This window comes from Epinephelus lanceolatus, chromosome 14 (genome assembly GCF_041903045.1).
Source record: "Epinephelus lanceolatus isolate andai-2023 chromosome 14, ASM4190304v1, whole genome shotgun sequence".
NCBI classification, from domain to species: Eukaryota; Metazoa; Chordata; class Actinopteri; order Perciformes; family Serranidae; genus Epinephelus; species Epinephelus lanceolatus.
Genome location: NC_135747.1, coordinates 38085489 through 38101811, shown reverse-complemented (window position 1 = coordinate 38101811; position 16323 = coordinate 38085489). Strand labels below are relative to the sequence as shown.

The window sequence follows — 16323 nt, the reverse complement described above, 5'->3', positions numbered from 1 at the left end:
AATGCATGTTCCTTACAAATGTGGCTCCATTTAAAAGGAAAATAAACAGGCTTTCCAACGGTATAAGATTTATTGCCAAGAAGCATTGTTACAACAAAGAGAAAATCTACTTTTTGTGCTTAGTTTATATTAATAGTTTAATTAATAAATTTGGGACAGTTGTTGACAATTTCCTTTTCAATGAGAAATGAATACTGAGCTACTGAGGAGGGGGCAGGATTACACAAGTGTTCACTTGTTACTGCTCCTTTTCGAGCATGTCTGATGTTTTGTTTGTTTTTATTTTTTGGCTTTGCTTGAAATTAAGCCATTCACTCATTCATCTGCATCAAAATATACTTAAAGTACCAAAAGTAAAGTATTGATTGTGCAGAATAATGTGTATGATATTACTGGATCATAATTATTGATGAGTTCATGTGTTGATCAGTTTAATGTTGCAGCTCATTTTAATGACTCTATATACTGCTGGGGAGTTTAATCAACAATCATTTATTTCTTGTCTTATATAATTAAAGTTATTAAATAAATATAGTGCAGGAAATAGAACAAGTAACAGAAAATGGAAATACTCAATGTTTCAGAAGCACAGTCGTACCTGTCTCTCTCTGAAGTCAATGTGTTTTATATCTGCATGAATCATTTCTGATGTGAAATCTATTAAAATCAGATTTTAAGACTGAAGACATTTTGTATGTGTAAATTACAGTCACACCTTGTGTATTTCTACATGTTCAGGCTGTCGGATTAAAATATACAAAAGAGGAAAAGATTTTATGATGAACAAGTTATTCTAATTTAAGAGACAAAAACCCAGATATATCCTGAAGGTTGTTAAAAGCCTCGATTCTGACATTATTATTAATGTTGACATTAAATTCTATATTATATAATTTCTATTTTGTGATGATTAGGATTTTATGATTATTATCTTATTATCAAATTAGTATTTGTCAAATTTCTCACAAAATATCTAGCACATGTTGATTTCTGTTCATCTCCATGCAGACAGTGTTTTGACACATTAATAAAAACTTTATCGACACTGAACTCATTCTGTCTGTTGAATCTGTTGATTTATGTGATGACACAGACGAAGCGTCAGAAGAACATCTGAGCCGAGATGAAACAGAAGAAGAAGACGATGAGATGAAAAGAGATGGAAGAGATAAAGAGAAGAAGAAGTGACTGATCTCTGCATCTCTGCCTCGCTCCCTCAGGTGTGTTCACCATCACTGCACAGGAATTCCCCAGGTGAGCTGAAGCTCCGCCTCCTACCTGTCTGACCCGCCCATACACACACAAACACACACATCGCACCTGTGCTGCTGTGATTCTTTCATTTTAATGATCTGAACTGTTTGAGTGATTTTAGTGCAGCGATGGAAAGTAACGAAGTACATTTACTCTGTCAGTGCTGTACCTCAGTCCATGTTCCAGGTACTTGTATTTCACTTTTTAGTTATCGCACAGATTGAAACATATGAAGAGTTTTTAAAATCTGATGTTTAGTTCTAAACAGTTTATAAAGTCCAGCTGAAACCATTAGTCCAATAATCAGTTAGTGTATTGACAGAAAACTAAAGTGAAACTTTCCTTCTCAGAAACTGAAAATGTCCACAGAGCGCTGAGTCATTATAAATATTATATCTTCAATGTCGGGAGCCGTTAAATAATAACAGATTAAATGTGCCTGTAACATATGTGAGGAGTTTCTCAGTAACAGATCATTAAGTCTGTGGTTTCACTCGTGTCTCTGCCTGCTGGATCTGATCCAGGTTCAGATTTAAACCTGGATTATTTGGGCTTTAGCTGGATTCAGACACATCAGAGTCGATCCATCGTTTCATGTCTGAGGACATGATGAACAGTCCCGACACTGACTGATGACGCCTTCAGTCTTTACATTACTTTTGTTTTATCTTTTACATTTAAAGTTTTCCATTGATGGTTTTAAACATCAAACTTGTTAAACATCAAATTCAAGGACTTTTAAGGGACTTTCAAGGCCCAGGTCCCTCAAATTCAAGGATCCAATGCAGCATAGTTTGAGAGACAGATGAAGGGTAATCACTCCAACAACACAGAATGATGAGAACTAAGGGACTTTACAGAATTAAAAAGAGCCTGTTTAATTATGCTAAGTAAAAAAAAAAAACTTTTTCTATTCATGTACAAAATATATAAAAACAAAACCCAATCACCAGATAAATGTTGGCGACTTTGTATGTTTCTGCAAACCACAGTTACATTTGTACGTTATTGTGTAGCAGATATGTGCAACCTTTTCATTTCAACAACACCAAGGTTAATGTGTGGTTAGGTTTAGGTACAAAGACCACTAAGTTAGAAAAAGATCACGTTTTGGCTAAAAGTTACTTTTTCGGCACCTTCATGGCAGCAAATGCACCAATGTCTCTGTGAAATACAACCGCTTTTTGTGACAACATACCATCGGGAAGCGAGCAACGTCTCTGTAAAAACAACTCATGGAGGTGGAGGGAATTCAGGGAGGCTAATGAAATGAAACTCTCATCCATATCCTTGTCAGAGGTTGCTGAAGTAGACAAAAAGCTCCTCAGTAGCAAGGCTCCAGGTGTGGATGAGATTTGTCCTGAGATGCTGAAGGCTCTGGACATTGTTGGGCTGTCTTGGCTGACACACCTTTGTCAGTGTCACGTGGAGGTCGGGTACAGTGTGGCAGACTATGGTGGTGGTTCCCATTTTTTAAAAAAGGGGACTGGTGAGTGTGCTACAACTATCAGGGTATCACACTGCTCAGCCTCCCTGGGAAAGTTTAGTCCAGGGTGCTGGACAGGAGGCTCTGACAGATTGTCTAACCTCAGATTCAGGAGGAGCAAAGTGGATTCCATCCTCACTGTAGAGCAGTGGACCAGCTCTTTACCCTAACAGGGCTGCTGGAGGGGTCGGGGGAGTTTGTCCATCCAGTGTCATCCTGTGTTTGTGGACTTGGAGAATGGCTTATGAGCGCATCCCTCAGGGAGTCATGTGTGCGTTACTGGAGTCACTGCTACAAGGCATCTGGCCTTTGTATAACCGAAGTGAGAGATGCGCCCACATACTCATCATAAAGTCAAACATGTTTCTAGTGGGTGTTGGCCTCCGCCAGGGTTGCCCCTTGTCACTGATTTTGTTTGTGATATTCATGAACAGGATCTCAAGATGCAGCTGAGGGGAGGAAGGGGTCCAGTTTGGGAACCTCAGAATTGTGTCTCTGCTTTTTTCAGGTGATGTGGTAGTGTTGGCTTCATCACACCGTGACCTCCAGCATGCACTGGGGCGTTTGCAGGGTCAGGATGAGAGTCAGAACCTCCAAGTCTAAGGCCATGTTTCTCTGCCAGAACCCCCCTTGGGTTAGGAGTGAGTTTCTACCCCAAGCGAAGGAGTTCAAGTATCTCGGGGTCTCGTTTACGAGTGAGGGTAGAATGAAGTGTGAGATGGATCTGCGGTTTGGCACAGCGTCTGCAGTGATGCGGGCCCTGTGCCAGACCATCATGGTGAAGAAGGAGCTGGAAGGCGAAGCTTTCAATTTACTGGTCCACCCACGTCCCAACCCTCATCTATGGTCATGAGCTCTGGGTAGTGACTGAAAGAATGAAGTCACTGATACAAGTGGCCGAAATAAGTTTCCTCTGTGGGGTGTCTGGGCTCAGCCTTAGAGATAGTGTGAGGAGCTTGGACATCCGGAGGGAGCTCAGAGTAGAGCCGCTGCTCCTTTGCGTCAAAAGGGGTCAGTTGAGGTGGTTCGGGCATCTGACTAGGATCCTCCGGGGCCCCTCCTGTTGGAGGTGTTCCAGGTACGTCCCACTGGTAGGAGGCCCCGGTCAGACCCAGAGCACACTGGAGGGATTACATATCTCATCTGTCCAGGGAACACCATGGGGTCCTCCAGGAGGAGCTGGGAAGCATTGCTCAGCCAGCTGCCTCTGCAACACGGGCCCAAAAAAGCAGTTGAAAATGGATGGATGGGGCTCATGGAGGTGGCTAAGCTGGTAGCTAACGATGATAACGCCATCAGCAGTGCTGACAGAATTATGATGCTACACAGAAGTTAGTATTTTATTGGTTGGCTTGTTTTTTATTGGCATTCACAGAAATAGAACCAGCTGCAGGAAACAAAACACCCGCACTGACAAATCTTAAAGTTTCAGATTCAGTTTGGAGTAAAACTGTCCTGAATCTTTATCAACAACATGTTCCTGAAATGACACAGAGGCCACGCCCCCCGACTTTAATACAGCAGCTAATGTGTTTTAAACACACACACACTCAGGTAATGACAGCATGTGTGTGTGAACACACTCTGTCAGTAACTGATGGTGCGGTTTCTTCTTTGATGGTGTGTTATTGTTGGAGGCAGGTCGAGACAGGACTCAGGTACGCCTCTCCGCTCTCCGCTGTCATCCAACACCTCTTTATATTCTGACATATTTCTATACAGTGAAATGTTTCAGCTGCTCCTCTGTTTATGTCTCTGAGCACTACATTACCCATCAGCCTCGGCTGCTGCCTTATAATACTTTAATTATCTGAGACCAGGATTATTTTACAGGTTATAACAACAGATCAATAACTGATAATCAGATCTTCCTGTTGTGTTTCTGCTCACTCTGACAGAGGTAAATACCTGAGCGTTTAACCAACAGTCTGTAATCTGTGTCTGAGTCCAGCTGACGAGGCAGAAACTGAAGCAGCAGGAGGGTTGACGGTTTAAATCCCAAATAATACATTTAGATTTGTGACAACCTCCAAAACACAAGCTGTAGGAAATACATTTTATTTACAAAAAATGTATTTTTATTTATCTACAGTATATAATTTATTTTTCATTTGTTTGTTTGTATATTGATAGAGTTATTGTTTGTTTCTTGAAAATCTAATTAAGTTTAAGAAAACAACCAATACCACGACACTACTTTTTACTTTCTACACTATCTTTATTTTTTATGTCTTTTATTATGTATCTTGTGTATGTTTGTATATTGATACAGGTTCTATCATGAGACTTTTTAATACATAATGAAGATCGTTTTTGTTGAAAGTCAAAAGTCAAGACGCGTTTTCATGTAAAGTTCAGATTTTTTTATTTAAAGTCAAGATTTTTTGTTGAGTTGTGATTTTTTTTTTGCCAAAAGATGAGATTTCATTGTTGAAAACCAAAATTTTTGCTCAAAGTTTAACTTTTTTTCATTGAAAGTCAATGTTTTTAATGCAAGTTAAAATATTAGGTTGAAGGTCAAAAGTTAACTTTTTTTGTTTTTGTTAAAAGCTAATTGATTTCATTCAAAGCTTGACTTTTTTTAATTACTGTTGAAAACCAGACTTTTTGTTCAAAGTTTAACCTAACCGAGTCGAGTTGATTGTTTTTGTTGAAATCTAATAAAGTGTAAAAAAACTCCTCCATACCACACTTTTCCCCCCTATGATTATTTAATTTTGAATGTATTTTATTTCATACTTCTTGTGTTTGCTTCTTTATTGATACAGATATAATTGATGTTCCTGAAAATCTAATAAAAAGTAAATAAATAAATAAACACCACACATGAGTCTGTTTTTCTTCCCTCAGTTTATTTATTTATTTATTTTTTTCAAATTAAGAGACAAATTAAAAGAAACTCTCATCGTCTCGTCTGTAACTTTAAAACCAAACAAAGAACATCCAGCTTCATTTCTTAAAAATATAATAACACCCTTAAAGCAGCTGGAGCTCGTCCTCTGAATACGTCCAGGCGTCCCGAAGACAGACGGAGACAAATGTCCTTCAGATAAAGTGCATAAAGTCCAACTGAGAGAAGCTAAAGGAGCTTCAGACCGACACACATCAGACCGACAGCAGCAGGAAACATCACCGCAGCTACGACCATCAATTATCTGCTTTATCAATTATTATTAATGTTTGGTTTAAAAAAAAAAACAACCTTTATTGTGAAATGTTTAAGGCCAAGCTGATACTTAACTGAGTGCTGCAGGATTTTCAAAATAAAGACATTTTTATTTAAAGGTCTGTTGGTGTGATGAAGACGTCACACCTGAGCTTTATTTCACTTTAAATCTTAAATTATTCCCATTTTTTGTTTGATGTTCAGGGTGGAAATCGAGTTTGTCTTTGGATTTTTAACTTTACTAAATTTTAGTCATTTTTATACATATAGTATATATTGATTATTTTATGTCCCTAATTATTGATTGCTGTTGTTGATTGTCGTCAGTGTTCATCTGTGACCTGTGTGTTGATGCAGGTGTTGTTTCAGCTGCTGTCGGTGTGAAGCATCCACACAGTTGATGATGATGATGATGATGATGTCATCACATGACTCCTGTCGACTGGTTTTCTTCTTCTTCTGTTTAGTAAATTTAAAGTTGTGTAGCTTGTTGGATTGTTTATTGATCAAAACGTCCGTCCATCAGTTCATTGATCTGTCCGTCTCAGCAGCACTCTGTGTGTTTCTGTGTGTATGTGTATGTTACTGGTTTCCATGGTGACGGGGGAAGATGCTCAGATCTCCATTAAGTCGATGCTGCAGTTTTGTTAAAGAGGAGTGTTTCTGAAACACGTCGCACGCTGATGACATCATCTCTAAAGGCCTAGCGACTTACGTACGATCTTCTGAGCGAGTTTGTAGAACTGCTCTCTGTCCTCACGCCACATCTTAGAGGCGTCGACGTTCGCTCCACTCTCATCATTCGGCTCTGAGAGGAGAGGAGGCAAGGAAACAAAGGAGGAAACAAGGATCAGTCTTTAAAATCCTGTATGAGTCAATCTATACATCCAGGTAATAAACCATGTGCTGAAGCGTGCGATGAATCGTGATGAAGGTGTCGTACCTGCCAACATGCTGACGACTGACAGCAGGATCTTCTCCACACTCTGGACTGGACTCCACCTCTCTGCACTGCTCTCATATCCCATCGGATCGTCACCTGGAGCGTGGAGGATGGAGATACACACCCGACCGTCTGGATAGACTGCAGGAGGAGAAGAGAGGAGGAGCAGGAAGAGGAGGAGGAGAGAGCAGGAGGAACTCCTTAGCATCAGAGGATAACGTTTCATCATCACAAGATTTTTAACGTCAAGACTTTTTTTTTTTTTTATAGTTGAAAGTTGAGACACTTTTTATATAAAGTTCAGACATTTTTTGCTAAAAGACAAGATTTTATTGTTGAACGCCAAACTTTTTGTTCAACAGTTTAACTTTTTTCTTTGAGTCAAGATTTTTATATTGAATTTTTTTGTTGTTGAAAGCTGAAATATTTTTGTTTAAAGTCAAGATTTTGTGGCAAATTGTGGCATTTTTTAAATCTTATTTATTTGTTTTTTTATACCCTTTTATACCCAAAATGACAGTCTCTTACAGTAGTTGGGCGACTTCTCATAGAAACAAAAGAAAAAGTTAAAAGTCACAATTTTTTTGTTTTTGTTGAAAGCCAATCTATTTCATTCACAGTTAAACTTTTTTTTTTTTGTTAAAACTTGTTTAAGAATTTTACGTCAAGTCTCGTTTTTCTTTGTTAAAAATCAAGATATTTTTGTTGAAGTTGAAATTTTTTTTTGTTGGAATTCGAATTCTTTTGTTTAAAGTCAAGATTTTATTGTTTTAAGTCAAGGAGCTTTTTCAACATGTTTTTGCCAAAAGTTTGGCTCTTTGTTCAAAGTTAAACTTTTTCATAGAAACTTGAAAGATACTTGTTGGGGCGTGGGTGGCTTAGTGGATAGAGCAGGCGCCCCATGTACAAGTCTGTTGCCGCAGAGGCCCGGGTTCGAGTCCAGCCTGTGGCCCTTTGCTGCATGTCATCCCCTCTTTCTTTCAAAAGTTGAGATTTTGAAAATGGATTTTTTTTATCAAGTCCAGATGTTTTTGTTGATAGTTGATACATTTTTTGTAAAAGCTGAGCTTTTTTGTTAAAACATATTTTATTGAGAGTTGAGACTTTAGTTTTCTGCGTTGAAAGTTTAAAGTTTGTTTAACGTTTGAGACTTGGTAGACCTTTTTGAAAGTGAAGACAGTTTGTTGAACACTCGGAGTGACTTCTCTATAAAGCTGATTCACTTTTAAAAGGTTGAGACATTTAGTAAAGTCACTGAGTTCGGTCTGTCGCTCAGTGAGTCTTCACATATCCAGAAGTCTGAGCGTCTGTGAGTGTTTACGTCAGGTGAGGCAGGAGATCAGAGATTATCAGTGAATATGGTTCAACCATCAAACGTGTGTTGACGGTGTGTTATCAGGCTGTGATCAGTGTTTCCTGTTGGCTTCCTGTCATGGAGGTACTTCATGCTCTCTGAAAGCTGCAGCTTTTAACAGCTGCAGGAATCAAACCATCAACCTGCCGTCGCTGCTGCAGCTCCAAGTTTTTATCTTTAAATAAAATTAAACTTCAGAATAATTCATGTGTCGACTGACGTGAATAAACCTGCTGTAACTGTGTGATGATGATGATGAGGATGATGAAGATTCCTTCAGACAGGTAGAGTGTGCGAAGCCCTGCTCAGTGTTTCCTTCTTCACGTGTTTTATCTTTATCTGCTGCTGTTTGTTGATGGAGGATCAGACGATACAGTTACAGCAGGAAGTTCAGCTCAGGGCCATGCTGGTGTGTGTGTGTGTGTGTGTGTGTGTGTGTGTGTGTGTCAGTGCGATGATGATGATGATGATGATGATGATGGGTCACCAGCGAGCGTCTCGTCCTCTAATCAGTACGGAGCGTGCTCAGACTGTCTCTCTGCTGTGACATCATGGCTCAGGCTGCAGGCCACTAATCACAGTGCTAATAACAGCATGCTAACAATATGCTAACAGCATGCTAACAGTGCAACGTGTCCTGACAGGCCAAATGACAGGTTTAAAGACCAACACAGAATCTCTGCAGGTTTCTGTTGTTACTACGGAGATGTTCTGTCCAGAAGCTAAATATCTGAGCTTCGTCTGCTCAGATCGTCATGAGAAAAAATGTTTGACGATGAACAGACTCACTGTTGGGGTGGAACATGTCGCAGGTGAACCTCATCTTGGGAGGACTGAGAGGATAATCAGAGGGGAAACTGAGGACAGCTGGAAACACTCCACCTTCAAAACATGTATCCTGAGGACCCCTGAAACACAGAGAACAACAGGGTTAGAACGTTTCATCTCCACAGGAACACATCACAGAACACGGTACAGAACAACATCTGAAAAACTGAAGACAAGACAGACAACAGGAACAAAGAGGGTGATCAGAATCTGTTCTAGCAGTCTCTTGAGAGATTCTTCACTCGATGTTTTTGTGGCCATATAGGAGGAATTAGAGTTCCTTTAAGAGGATGCAGGGTTCTTGTTGGAGGTTCTTATGGTCCTTTATGTAGTTCTTACAGTCCTTTAGAAAATTCTAGCGGTTCCAGCAGTCGTTTCAGAGGTTCTAGCGGTCCTAACAATTTGAGCAGCCCTTTCGGAGGTCATAGTGTTCCATTGGGAAGTACTGGCGGTCTCTAAGTTGATTTTAGTGCTTAAAGAAGAGGTTTGAACAGTCCTTTAGGAAGTTCAAGCTGACTTTGGGGAGGTTCCAAGGGTCCTTTGAGGTTGTAGTGGTCCTCTGAGAGGTTCTAGGGTTATTTTAAAAAGCTCTAGTGGTCCTTTATGTGGTTCTTACAGTCTTATCTAAAAGTTTTAGCAGTCCTTTCAGAGGTTGCTAGAATGTCTATGGACATTCAAGCAGCCTTTCAGGAGTTTCTAGGGGTCCTCTCAGATTCTAGAAGTCATGGAAGTAGTTCTAGCAGTCCTTTAGGAAGTTCTGGCTTACTTTTCATAGGTTCCAGGGGTCCTTTGAGGTTGTAGGGGCCCTCTAAGAGGATATAGGGTTCCTTTTAAAGGTTCTAGTGGTCCTTTATGTAGTTCTTACAGTCTTCAAGAAAGTTTAAGCAATTCATGAAAAGATTTAGTAGTCCTTTCAGAGGTTCTAGAAGTCTTTATGGACATTCAAGCACCCCTTTAAGTGGTTCTGGGGGTCCTTTCAGATTCCAGAAGTCACAGAGGTAGTTCTAGCAGTCCTTCTGGAAGTTCTAGCTTACTTCGCAGAGTTTCCAGTCATTTGAGGTTGTAGTGGTTCTCTGGGGTGATTTAGGACTCTAGGAGGCTCTAGTGGTCCTTTAGGCAGATTTAGGGTTTGCAGTCTAGGACCGAGGGTTTCTTTCAAAGGTTCTAATGGTCATTAAGTAATTCTTACAATCCTTTAGGAAGTTTTAGCAGTGCATTTAGGAGTTTTGGCAGTATTTTCAGAGGTTTTATCAATCCTTATAAACATTCTTGCAGCCCTTTAGGAGGTTCTAGTGGTCCGTTGAGATTCTAGTGGTCTTTCAGGAGGATTTCAGGTTCTTCTAAGAGAAGCTAGGATTCCTCTAAAAGATTCTATGGGTCCTTTAAATAGTTCTTACAGTCCTTTACCAAGTTTTAGCAGTTCATTGAAAAGTTTTAGCAGTTCTTTTAGAGGTTCTAGGGGGTCCTTTGAGATTCTAGTGGTCACTGAGGTGGTTCTAGTAGTGCTTTTGATGGTCTTAGTGGTCAAAGATAGGTTCTAGTCGCCCTTTAGGTTAGGATGATCAAGGGTTCCTTTGGGAGGTCCTTGCTGTACGTAAGGAGATTTCAGCCGCCCTTTAGGAGATTCTACAGTTCCTGCAGGAGGTTCTAGTAGCTGTTAAAGGAGTTCTAGCAGTTATTTGGGGATTTAGGTCACGGGAGGTTCTAGAAGTTGTTTAAGGAATTGTAGCCATTCTTTGGGGGATTTTAGCAGCCCTTAAGGGAGTTCTTGTGGTTACAGAGGGTTCTAGTGACCGTTAGAGGGTGTTTGATAGATTGTTGGAGTCCTTAAGGTGGTTGAATCTGAAAGATTTTGGAGTTATAGGTTCGACAGCGTTCTCCACAGACTGTGAGGTTTGGTTCTGGTGGAGAACCCTTACTGACTCACTTTATCTTGATCTCTGTTTTCATTCATCACTTGCCTGTTTATCTTCACATGAAGAACAAAACCACTGAGCTGCATCACATGAAACAGTCAGGTACAGATCAGTGATCAATGATCAGTATCAGCCGGTACTCTTTAGGATGCAGTATCAGTATCAGTGTGTGTATTTGTGTATTGTTATCGTGATGTGTTCAGGGTCACGCAGCTCTGTGTTGATTATCAGACTTCAGATGATGTTTGAATATCTGAATACATCAGTTATCGGTCTCCTCATCTGTCTGCAGGTTATTTTTACTCCTCCTCTGTCAGTTAAACAGGTGACTGACCTCACTCTCTGATTGGCTATGTGTTCTGCCAATCAGCACGTCTGAGGCAGGTGTTTTATCAAACTGAAAACAACACAGAGTTCACTGTTTGATAAAGTCTCATCTCTAAATCTCTCTTCATAAATCTGTGAACCGGACGAGGTTTCTGTTTGTAGTCTGAACAATGATGACCAATCACGTTTGAGCAGGAAGTAAACAGTACGTGTGAAGTGAAATCGGCTGAAGTGCAATCTCAGAGGCCATCGGCTATGATCAGACCACAAGTTAATTTTAATTAGCGTATTTCAAATGTATCTGCAGATATGTGATTATAGAGATTATCTGAAGTAGAAGAGGAAGTCTCAGCTCGGATATCTGCAGCTGCACCGAGTCAACTGACATACTGACCGCTGCCTTCAGGGGACTGTCAGATTGATGTGTTCACTGATCAGAGATCATTATGACACTTCAGTTTACATGTAGATAAAATAATCACGTGTGTGTTTCTGGATATTTCTGATTAAAAATGTGTTCAAGAATTAATCAGTTATAAAAATGTATTTCCTGTTAATCAACATTGTTGCAGCTCAAATCATCATCATCAGTTCAGACTGGATTTGATCCAACTTTATTGACACTGTGTGGGTCAGACACAGACTCCTGGAACACCTGAGAGTGTGACAGTTACACCCGAGGCCTGTCTCAGGTAATTATGGGATGTGGTGACGGTGATGTCACACTGTTGGACTGTGAATGAGCTGCAGGTTAAATTGAAGGGCAGAATGAAGCTGCTGGCACGGCAACGACATCATCATCATCAACGATGACAACATCAACAACAACAACAACAACAACAACAGATAATGATGATGGCACCCAGCTGCTGCCTTCACTGGCATCACGTTCACTGCAGCTTCTCCAAGTACAGCACTGATTGACAGACTGGAAACCAAAGTAAAACAGGTTCTAGAGGTCCTTTAGAAAGCTCTAGCTGACTTTGTAAGTGTTCTTAGGATCATAACAATAAGAGGTGTTAGAGGCTCTAACAGTCCTTATAGAGGTTCTACAAGTCCTTACAGATGTTCTAGGGGTCCTGAGAATGTTCTAGCAGTCCTTTCAGAGGTTATATGGGTCTTTACAGACATTCTAGCGGCCCTTTCACAAATTCTATGAGTCTTCACAGATGTTTAAAGGTCCTGAGGACATTCTAACAGCCCTTTTAGAAGTTCTAGTGGTCCTTACCGACATTCTAGCAGTCCTTTCAGAGGTTCCAGGGGTCGTCGCTGATGTTTAAGGGGTCCTGAGGACATTCTAGCAGTCATTTCAGAGGTTCTAGAGGTGCTAAAGACATTCTAGCAGCCCTTACAGTGGCTCTATGGGTCCTTACAGACTCTTTGGGGGTCCTGGGGACGTCCTAGCAGCCCTTTTCGACGTTCCAGGGGTTCTTACAAACGTTCTAGCAGTCTTTCCAGAGGTTTCAGGGGTTCTTCCAGACATTCTATGGGTGCTTAAGACGTTCTAGCAGCCCTTTCAGAGGTTCTAAGGGTCCTTGCAGACGTTCTAGGGGTCCTGAGAACTGTGACTGGGACTGTGTGTCACAGTGTGATTACTGTGAGAGCAGCGACACCTGCTGGTCACATACAGAATCACACCTCGAGATACAAATCAATGTGATGGTTTATTTTCTGCTCCGTTAACTGTCTCTGGTCGGCTGAGCTCGGCAGCTCCTCTCAACTTTTATCTGACGTAGAAAACCTGATTCATGTTCGTCTTTTTATTCAGCTAATTTTTAAACTTCTCTTCAACAGACTGATATCATTATTTTTAAAAGTTAACAAACACCACTCACCTTAAGTTTATGTTGAGCTACTGAAATGTTAAATGTACCTAGTTTGTAATAATATAAGTTATTTTTGTCTACGAGCACCTGAATGCAGCGAGAACGCCATCCCAACTGCTCTTTATTTATTATCTGTATTTGCATTATGCAGCTGGTCAGCAAGGGGCTCTTCTGGTTTACCTGAATATATATCTAAATAGAGGAAATAATTTGACTGAAAAAGTGGTGTCTACTATTACTGCTTTGTTTTTATTTTTTAATTATTTACCCATTTATTTATCTTTATTTTTATAGGTGTGTGCAAGTTTGTTTGTTTTTGTTTATTTTAATTTATTTTAAATAAATCAATTTGTTTATTTCTTCCTGTCTTATACTGTTACCAATACTGGCTCGAAATGTCCTAAATTTAATTTAAGTAAGTTTATTTTTATTAATTATACCTGTCTGAATGTATGAATAGTGATATAACAAATGATTTATTTGTATTTAACCACTTTATTACTTAATTTAAAAAAAAAAAAAAAGAAGGAAAAACAGATAACCAAATTTGTTCTAAATAAAAATCTAAATTAAAAAAGTTAACCTAAAATTTCCTCAGTATTTCACTCTGGTCTGCGGGCTGACTCCAGCCTGATGACATAAGCATGTGGACGGCTGTGGAAACAGTGTTTTTCGGTGAGTGAAGTCTGGATCTGATCTGTGAACAGTTTCTCTGTACAAAGACTCTCTCACTGATTCATCCTGTTTACATGTTGTTCTGTCTGATCACATGCTTGTTTCCATGGCGGCAAAATTGTTTCATTCACACCAATCTGTACTCACATGATGAGAGCCTCCCACTCAAAGAAGTTCTCCTCATTGGCTGGACCTGCAGAAACAAACACACACTGTTTACGGTCTGTGCAGGAGGTCGTCGGGGAGTATTTATGAAGGATATCTAAAATTGAATCTAATCATGTCAATGGACAGAAAACAACATTTTACTTTTACTTTATTGCACTGAAGTACAACTTCATAAGAATTTTAGTTGAGTCTTTCAGTTTTCTGCTCCTCTTATATTTTCATGCTGATTTTCACGTTTGTACTTGAATACATTTTGAATCCAGGGGCCGGTTGCACAAAGCACCTTAAGTTTGCTCCTTCCTTCCCTACCGCTGTGACTTGTAGTATCTGAAAGGACCCCTAGAACCTCCTAAAGGACTGATAAAACTTTACTAAAGACTGTAAGAACTACCTAAAGGAGCACTAGAACTGTTCCTTTTTTAAAATGAAACCTTAAATCGGATTTAAAGGAAAATCTTAAATAGATTTTTGCAACTGGTCCCAGGACTGTTTCTTGGAACAGAGTATTTTTACACTTTAGTATTTACTGAAGTTAAAGATCTACCTCCAGCACTGCCAAAATATTCACGGTTCATAAAACATTGAAAAAGTGTAGATAGAGATTCAGTGCTCTCCACCACAGCTGCTGTTTATTCACTTTAGGAATCAGTTACATTTATTATCATTAAAAGCTTTTGTTTCGTTGTGTCTGTGTAGAACTGTTGGCCGGCTGAGTGTCGGTGAAACAATGAAGTCACTCTGCAGATATAAAGGAGGTTTACTGCAGACAGGTCAGATCACTGATGAATAAAACATGATGATCAACTGATGATAAAGCACAAACACCTCTCAGTGAAACTCAACCTTAAGGTCATTTCTCAGACCAAATGCTTCAGTCATCAGCTCCAGCTTCTTAATATGAAGATTTTATGTTTTCTGTCAAAGTAAACTGAATATATTTTTGGTTTTAGACAAAACAGACACTTTAAAATATCAACTGGGACCTCAGTTTGTCTGTTAATGAAGAAAATGATCATCAAAATAACTGATAATTAAAGTAAATACTTAATAAAACACACATAAGCTGGTCAGGTCAAACAGTCTCACCTGCAACGATCCCCTCAGGTGGGTTCAGGGTCAGCTCTGAAACACAAACACACACATTAGCTCCAGGTTAGCTTCGGGTTAGCATGCTGTAAACCCAGGCTGTGACCTCTGACCTCTAATGTAAACAGCATTTATCTTGTGACTGAAGTTAACTCTGCTAACACACTTATTCTGAGTCTCTCTGCTTTACATCATGAGACAAATAAACCGGAAACATGAGTTTAAACATGACATCTGAGCTAACATGCTAACAGTTAAAACTACAGAGGTGGGCGGAACAGCTGCTAACACTGACAAGCTAACAAACACGTACCATCATAGCCTCATCTTAATTAACATTATATTAACAATCAACTGATAAAACAGGACTAAATATCAACATAACACTGAAGCTAATCCTCTCAGCTAACACAGCATGCAGAGCTAGCTCCGAGTACTTCAAGTGCACCAAACTCCATTTACAAAACTACCAAAATTATAATTATCAGTCGTTACAATGATTTCATATCGTCGCTATGAACCTTTAACGTTTAATAACAGGTTTATGACTTATAATCTCTATTTCGGCATGCAAACAAATGATTTCACTACCCTGTATTTGTGTTAAATTAATCATGAGGTTTAAAAGTTGCATTATTCGAGTCTACGAGGGAATCTCAGGAGAGCGCTCACCAGCTACATAATCAACTTATGTGATGTTATTTTAACACAGTTAATGCTACTGGGTGTATGTCAGTGATGCCGATTTAAGTTGCATGTAAACATAAGTTTCGAGCTTTCTTAAAATAAATGAACGACAATGCCAGGACTAACACTGAACTTAAAATCTACAGTTTTTTAAATGGAGTTTGGTGCGGGAGGATTACAGGAGCTCACTAGCCTAGCCTGTTTGCTAACATTAAAAGTTCTCCCGCTGGCTGAAGGCGGCTCGTTCACTCACGTTTATACTCGGCCATGAGTCTCTTGAGCGCCGTGCCCGCCATCCTGGTTTAACGGAAAATAAAAATCAGCTCCGAGTTTAACTTTTTACGGATCTATCGCTGCTGCAGTGGATACAGCGAGCATTTCCGGTTGTTTGTGTGAGCGCGAGCCGACAGCGACACCCGCTGGTACAATACTGGTACTACAGCCGCAAGACGAACTGCAGGTCAGTTACTGTAGTGCACCTGAAAAATACTCAGTTACAAGTAACAGCAATACATTAAAATGTAAAGTATTGTCATCTTCATCATCATCAGTAGAATGCTCTTACATTTTCAAAGTTACATTCCACTGAAAAGTATTATCAGCTAAA

The 16323-nt window shown here is 39.7% G+C and overlaps 1 protein-coding gene across 1 annotated transcript; it reads right to left on the bottom strand.

Annotated features, from left to right (window-relative positions):
* Positions 1–5571: 5571 nt before the first annotated feature.
* ube2g2 (ubiquitin-conjugating enzyme E2G 2 (UBC7 homolog, yeast)) lies at positions 5572–16114 on the bottom strand. Its single transcript, XM_033613797.2, has 6 exons — positions 15970–16114; positions 15030–15065; positions 13923–13968; positions 8993–9111; positions 6850–6990; positions 5572–6714 (listed from the first exon to the last, which is right to left on the bottom strand). The coding sequence occupies exons 1-6, from the start codon at positions 16010–16012 to the stop codon at positions 6602–6604; spliced, it is 498 nt and encodes a 165-aa protein (XP_033469688.1). The 5' UTR covers positions 16013–16114; the 3' UTR covers positions 5572–6601.
* Between the last annotated feature and the right edge of the window lie 209 nt (positions 16115–16323).